This window comes from Copadichromis virginalis, linkage group LG6 (genome assembly GCF_057382275.1).
Source record: "Copadichromis virginalis isolate Kocher_CV1m ecotype Utaka linkage group LG6, C_Virginalis_male_GT1.1, whole genome shotgun sequence".
NCBI classification, from domain to species: domain Eukaryota; kingdom Metazoa; phylum Chordata; class Actinopteri; order Cichliformes; family Cichlidae; genus Copadichromis; species Copadichromis virginalis.
The window spans coordinates 35166466-35174016 of NC_140623.1; the positions used below are offsets into that span (position 1 = coordinate 35166466).

Sequence of the window (7551 nt, forward strand, 5' to 3'; positions counted from 1 at the left end):
GCCGTGGCACAAACACGTGACCCCACTTGAATTAGGCTTCACTTTATAACAAATAATTAATTAATTTAGAAAAAAATAATATAACATAACGATTCAATAATAATAATAATAATAATAATAATAATAATAATAATATTTGATTTTAGCAATATGCTAAGCAAGTCTAATATGCATATGCAACTTCTATACTGGGTGTCTCAAACAGGTGAAAATTGCATAAAAAAGAGGTAATAACTACCTTTATTGCAACCCCTAACCTTGAAAATGTATTGGTTGTAACCTCGGTGATGTTAGAGTCCTGATTTCCATCAGCTCATTGGCATTCATTCTAGGATTAGAGTTGATTTTTGTTTCTGAAACATGCTAAATAGGCAAATTTTCAGAAACTATAAGATGTGTGTGTAGGTTCTCAATCATTCAGGTCGTGGTACTCACTCTCTTTCCAAGCTCTTTTGAAACTATAAGATGTTAACCTTTCCTAAATGTTGATTTTACAAATTTTCTGGCCTTTTGGAGGTGTCGTTTTGTTTTTGACACACAGGAAAATTCATATTCCATTGGATAGTTACAATAACCAGGGACTGAACTGTTAGGGCCTCCAGGGCCAGGCAACGGGGGCTGAAGCCACAAGCTGGTGTACTACTAGTGCTGGTCCCAAGCTGATATAAATGGGGAAGGTTGTGTCAGGAAGGGCGTTGGGTCCAAAATCTTTACCTAACAAAATATGTGGATCATCAAGACTGAGAGCGGAAGAATGCTTGTTCAAAGGCAGTGAGGGAGAAGCCAGGAGTGTGGAGGTGAGAGTAGGGACTTTTTTTAGACTGTAGAGATTACTGGTAATAGCTAATAAGACCACAGAGAAGCCTAATATATGTGATGATGAGTGTTGGTAGATGATCTGCTGTAGTGTCTCATAAAGGGAACAGCCAAAATAAGAAAAATATCTAGGACCTCTGCCTAGAGGTCCTACATTAGGTGATGTTTTCTTCATAGGGGTATTGTGAGTTCTTCGTCATCTGGCCCCTCAGCAAGGACCAATTTACCTGAGACCCCACACAGGCAAATACCCTGACAACATAACTTACTAGGGCACACAAATCCTTCCATCATGATAAGATGGCGATATAGTGGAAAGACCCAGCTTAGGTGATTCATGCACATGACTAACATGTGTCCTAAGCATGTACTAAGTGAGGTGTTCCAGGCATGTCCTAACAGAAGGGTGTTCCCAGGTAAACCCAGGATATGCTGGTGAGAATATATTTGTCAGGTAGGTTGAGAACACCTTTGTGTCCCTCAGATGAGCTGTATGTGGTGGTGGTGGCCATGCAGAAGGAGGTCTGGGCTTCTCTGCTTAAACTACTGTCTTGTCAATCTAGGCATGGTTAAGCAGCAGAAAAGGGATGGGGATGGATGGAAAAACAGGGGTCTAAAATGAAGGATGTTAACACAGTTCAAACCCTGTCCCTAACCCTAGATGACACTCAAGTGACCTGATGAGTGTTAAGAGGTTAAAAGTAGTAAAACAGAATACAGAAAGTAAATTCAATCTGAAAGTCACTTGTTTTAGGAACAACACAAGCACTAATTACATCTTGTTTGGGATATGACAGTTTTGCACAGTCATAACAGATATAATTTTTTTTCATTTGTGATATCTCGTATTAAAATTATGATTGGTAATGACTAAAATGTAGATATGTGAAATCACAAATGGATATCACAAATGCAGCTATGGGTATCTGAAATGTCACTGTTCAGAGTTCACTGTTCTGCCTGTAGACTCACCCTATAGCATAATAAAGATTAGAAGTAGGCTAATCATTTGCTCCCAGTACAATCAGATTATTAAATGGTCACGCAGGAAACTTTTCATGGTTTTGATCATCTTTCCATTATTTTGATGCATATTTTTAATGTATGCATTTTATATTTCTTTTCCATCCCGTCTTATGTTTTGTTTGTTGACTTGTTCTTGGATATTTATCCATCTAACTGTCATACTGCAGTCAGATTTGCCAATCTTTTTCCTCTTGGAATGTCACTGCAGAAGTACCTGCAATACATATATACTCTTGCTATTAAATGTCATAATAATTTAATGTGGTGTCCTAAGTGAGCAAATCCAGGATGTTTTGATTTAGAGTCCATGGCTATAATTAGTAAAGTTAAATGCCTGCAGTGTAATGCTCTGTGTAATGTTCAAAACTAAGATACCATCAACAGTGAGCCAGTGTCCCTTCCCAGTTAACTGGACCTTTACTGTGAACAGTTTCTAATAATATTAAAAAAGAGAAGCTGTCTAATCTGTTAAGCCTTAATTACTGCTCACAACAATATGTGTTTATATGTATTATCAAAGTTACAGCTATGCATTATCTCAGACCTTAGCAATAACTTTGCTAATACATATAAACACATAAATGGTGGAAAGTCCCAGGTATCTCACTAGGGCTTAAATACTTGGGACTCTCCACCATTTGGTCTTAGAACTGAAGAAGCTTCTTGGATTTGAGGTGAAACATCTTCAAGAAACATAAAGAAGTCCAGTCGCTTTTCTTTCCAAACACCTTAGATTAATAGATCAGAGAAGTGCATATAAATATATATATTTCTAAAGCTCAAAATGGAGACATGTCCCTACCTAAATAGTAGTTTCCTCCCACTGTTGAGTCCCCACACATGAGCACATCGCTAATATTGATATCCCGAAACCTAATCCTTGCATGACTACCCCCATCTCTCTTCATGCTTCTTTGTACCAACTATATGAAATTAGTACTTGCTCAATAGCCAGTTGGAGTACCATTAATCTAGTGAGATTTATTCTCAATCTGATGAGGATTACTTGCTCTTCCCTTGTTCTAAATGTAAATTTCTACTTTTTATTTCACTGTTCTTTCTTGCCATTACCCCATACTGTGCAACTTAAGACTAAGGACAGATGCATTACTAGACACACCTTAAAGTCAAGTCATTCAACTAAAAACACTAAACAAAAGAATTCTTAATAGCAAACTGGAATTCAAAGTTCAAACAACAAAACCTTAGGTCCATGATAAGAGTATAATACCAAAATGAACACATTTAACTAGGCCCTATTTATAAATCATTCTTATAATGATCTTGCTCTGCCACAAATCACGATAATAACACCACTGTGAATGTGCCGCACTAAAATTTTTAAACACACTAGAATAAAAACACTGTGGCAGTTAATACGGTTCGGTAGTCCAGTTTGCTTGCAATGTAACGCTATTTGACAGCAGAGGGCAGCAAAGGCCTGTCAGTCGGATCCTGTTTGACCAGGCTTTATATATACACACTTTACCAAACAGAACAAATAACAATCAACCAGTCCGAGTAACCCTAGATATTATTTAAAACAGTTTTCTTGGAAATCTAACTCTAATTATATTTCGTGCAGCCTGCTACATTTTATGCATAACATATTTATTTTCAAATACAAATTTCTCATTGTGTTATACGCATGTTTAACACAAGAAAAACGCAGGGCTCGCTCTTGATCTGCGTTAAAATAATGGGTCATATTATTTAAATAGATGCTATTTGGAAACTGCAAGCAGATGTGTTGTATGACGTCAGTACTGTGGTTTGGGGAAGAGTGTTTTACGGATGTTACCTGGCTGCACTGCAAGTAAGTAAGTTTGCAAGTAAACTGCACCGTCATCGTCATTCTGCGTTAATTAAAAACAGCATAGAATTTGTAGACTGGAGCGGATTAGATGAAATTCCGTTTTCAGAGATTTTTCTCAGCAACAAAAACGCTGAAGATGGGCTGCAGGAAACTGTTGCTAAAGGATGTCTTATACGGAACATTTGTTACATGTTGTTAGCTGTTTGTTTTAAATAAGCAACAAGCGATCAGACGCGGATACATCACCACTGCGCCAAAAAGGACAGTTCCATTTGCTGAAAGAAAAAAAAAAATAGAGTAAACCGTGCACATCTGGAGTGATGTCATATTTAGAATATACCTATCAACGAAAAATCTAGTTTACAGGAGTGATTTCTGTTCATTCGCATATGCACAGTGGACTGCCTGACGCATCTGGAACAAACTAAGTCCGGATGTTACCGTTGGGCATTAATTAGTGATTGGGTCGACACCCCTATATAAAGGAGACGCGCCCACTGCTCTGCTCTGTCTCCACACAAGCGAAGATGAGCTACGGATCTGAAGTCTTTTCCTCCTCCTCCTACCGGAGGATTTTCGGGGATTCTCCCCGTTATGCATCCTCTCCATCGCGCACGGTGATGAACGTGGCCTCTCGCGGAGGGTACCGGTCCTCCTCCCTATCCCGAAGCAACGTTTCGTCCCTGGGCTCTTTCAGCAGAAAGTCTGGCCGCTCCTTCTCTCCTATGCCAGTGGAGTCCTTCGACCTGACACAGAGTAGCGTCCTCAACAATGAGTTTAAAATCATCCGCACTAATGAAAAGGAACAAATGCAAGGTCTTAATGACCGCTTTGCAATGTTCATCGAGAAAGTGCGCAACTTGGAGCAGCACAACAAAGTGCTGGAAACAGAGTTGACTGCTCTGCGACAGCGTCATACCGAGCCGTCCAGGCTGGCAGAGCTCTATCAGCAAGAGATCCGCGAACTGCGCTCCCAGCTCGACGAACTGAACGGGGAGAAGTCCCAGCTGATGATCGAGAGGGATAATATTGAGGACGACCTGCAGAAGCTCAGGGGGAAATATGAAGAAGAGTTCCGCGCCCGAGAGGAGGCGGAGGCCACCCTCAAGGCTTTCAAAAAAGATGTGGATGATGCTACCATGGTGCGCCTGGACTTAGAGAAGAAAGTGGAATCCCTCCTGGACGAGATCAACTTCCTCAGGAAGGTGCATGAGGAAGAGGTGGCCGAACTGACGGATATGATCCAGGCTGCACAGGTGTCTGTTGAAATGGAGGTGTCCAAGCCGGATCTCACCTCCGCCCTCAAAGAGATTCGCAGCCAGTACGAGTCCATGGCTTCAAAGAACCTGCAGTCCGCCGAGGAGTGGTACAAGAGCAAGTTTGCAGATCTTTCCGAGCAGGCTAACCGTAGTAACGAGGCCATCCGCGCCGGCAGGGAGGAAGTGAACGAGTTCAGGAGGCAGCTGCAGTCCAAGACTATCGAGATCGAGAGTCTGAGAGGAACCAACGAATCTCTGGAAAAGCAGCTTCGGGAGATGGAGGACAGACACAATATGGAGATTGGAAACTATCAGGTAATTCTGTTTTACTTTTTTTTTTTACGCTTATCATCGGGTTTCTCCTGCAATGATATTCGGCTGTTAAATAGCAGTCTCGTAAAAGTTTCATTTAAATTGATAGTCTACTATGTGTGTAGTGTTTAGTGACAATACCGCAAGAATAAGATCGGGACAACCGTTTTTTGCCGGGCTCTGTCCGTGGTGCTGAAACTAGTTCCTTCGGGATAGCGCGCTCAGCTGCATCTGACAACGCCCACTGTCAATGCTCTAAGAAAAAAAACAACAAAACAAACGACTTTAAAACAAGAAAACGCTCGATCCAGAGCTTCTTACTAAAAATAAAATATTTACTATTTATTAATACATTTCTCAAATTCTAGCCTACACCATGCCCATTTTAATAATGGGATTGACAGAGGTCTTTGTCTGTCTGCTGCAAGACATGTAGTCACACACATTGTCTTCACCTTTTAAAATATGTAATTCTGGCCTACTTTCATTTTTAATTTTCTGCTCAGGAAAGCATGGCAGAGCTGGAGAATGAGCTGAGGACCACAAAGAGTGAGATGGCTCGTCACTTGAGGGAGTATCAGGATCTGCTTAATGTCAAGATGGCACTGGACATAGAAATTGCAGCATACAGGTATGTTTCTTGACACCTCACCACTTGCCTCTCTCATTATATAATGTCTTCCTCTAACACCTTTTTATGACCATTTCTGCAGGAAACTACTGGAGGGAGAGGAGACCCGCATTGGGACAGGCATCACCTATCCCAGTCCCTCCATAAGTGCTGGACCTGGGCAGGGCTACAGCTACCAGACCCGCATTTACACAAGCTCTGGCAAGAGCTCCAAGAAGGAGGGAAAGGATGACGAGCAGCTGGAGAGCAAATCCGGTGGGAAGATGTCCCAGCGTGAAGTTTATGAGGAGACAGTAGTCACCACCAAGAAGATGGAGAAGCAGCAAGACGACATTCCCACCAATCAGAAAAACTAAGAGCCTACTGTAAGCCTGGTGTTGACCCCTAAATCTTCCCTTTGCCTTGCAAACCCATACCTCTTCATCCCCCATCCCAAAAGCATAGTAAGATTGTCTTTCATATCTGAGCTAGTGTGTGTTGGATGTGATTAGAGTGCAGGATCTACAGGTTTGTTTTATGTTGGTGTCCTTGTCCCCTTTGACCCCCACAGGTGTTCCCCCCATCAAGGGAAATCCATTATACCGCTATTATAACCGACACATCATGCAAAAGTCCAGTACATCTGTTCTCTCTTGTTCTCTCTTGTTCTCAGCTTCAAACAATATCAAGCACTTAGGTAGCATCTCTTACAGGAGTATGGTCTTTCACAGTACATTATTACTGGTCTTTCTCACTAATCAATATGTACGGACACACAGTAGATAATAACAACTCCGGTTGTGCATTTCTTCCACAAACTGTGAATTATTCTCAACACATTCCACACTATGCCAAAAAGATCTAAAACACATCAGCTGGTATGGGTCTCTACCCACAATAGGAATATAATGATTTCTCTTTAGTAAGTAAGCACACGGTCTACATAAGAAACCAGCTAACAATAATAACAATAATTAATAAGATGAACAATATTAAATGATAATGTCTTACTGAGCCAACATTTTGAGCCTTTTTAGTGCAAAGAATATCCTCCTTAAATCAAATGTTTGCACAGACAGTTCTCTTTTCATTGCAAGGGATTTGAGCACAACCCAAACGGCTGAAGGAGTCGAGCACCGACCCTTTTCGAATTCCTGGAAAAGTTTCACTAACAACAATATATTAATGTAGCTCTTTGAGTAAGATCAAGACTTAGGACAAAGACAAAAATATATTATTCAGGCATAATGTGCATGGTGTACGAAGATGTCATGCTTGCATGGAATTCATCAGCAAATTACTCATTCAACACATTTTTGTTGTATGAAGTTAAAACTGCCGACTATGTCGAGCATCATCATGCACAACACCTTTTAATGACTGCATTAGACATGTGTTTGTTAGGCCTTTAGGTTAGATTTGAGACTTTAGAGAATGGAGCAAACATAATAAAAGAGTCTTTTATAAAGTCAGTTGAAGACTGAATTATAAATTATGCTGTAGCACAAATGGTAAATGGTAAATGGCCTGTATTTATATAGCGCTTTACTAGTCCCTAAGGACCCCAAAGCGCTTTACATATCCAGTCATCCACCCATTCACGCATACATTCACACACTGGTGATGGCAAGCTACATTGTAGCCACAGCCACCCTGGGGCGCACTGACAGAGGCGAGGCTGCCGGACACTGGCGCCACCGGGCCCTCTGACC

At 41.0% G+C, this 7551-nt stretch overlaps 1 protein-coding gene across 1 annotated transcript; it reads left to right on the plus strand.

Moving 5' to 3' along the window:
• Positions 1–3355: 3355 nt before the first annotated feature.
• Positions 3356–7344, plus strand: inab (internexin neuronal intermediate filament protein, alpha b). The gene is made up of 3 exons (XM_085460139.1): positions 3356–5232; positions 5736–5860; positions 5943–7344. The coding sequence occupies exons 1-3, from the start codon at positions 4186–4188 to the stop codon at positions 6214–6216; spliced, it is 1446 nt and encodes a 481-aa protein (XP_085316265.1). The 5' UTR covers positions 3356–4185; the 3' UTR covers positions 6217–7344.
• Positions 7345–7551: the final 207 nt, after the last annotated feature.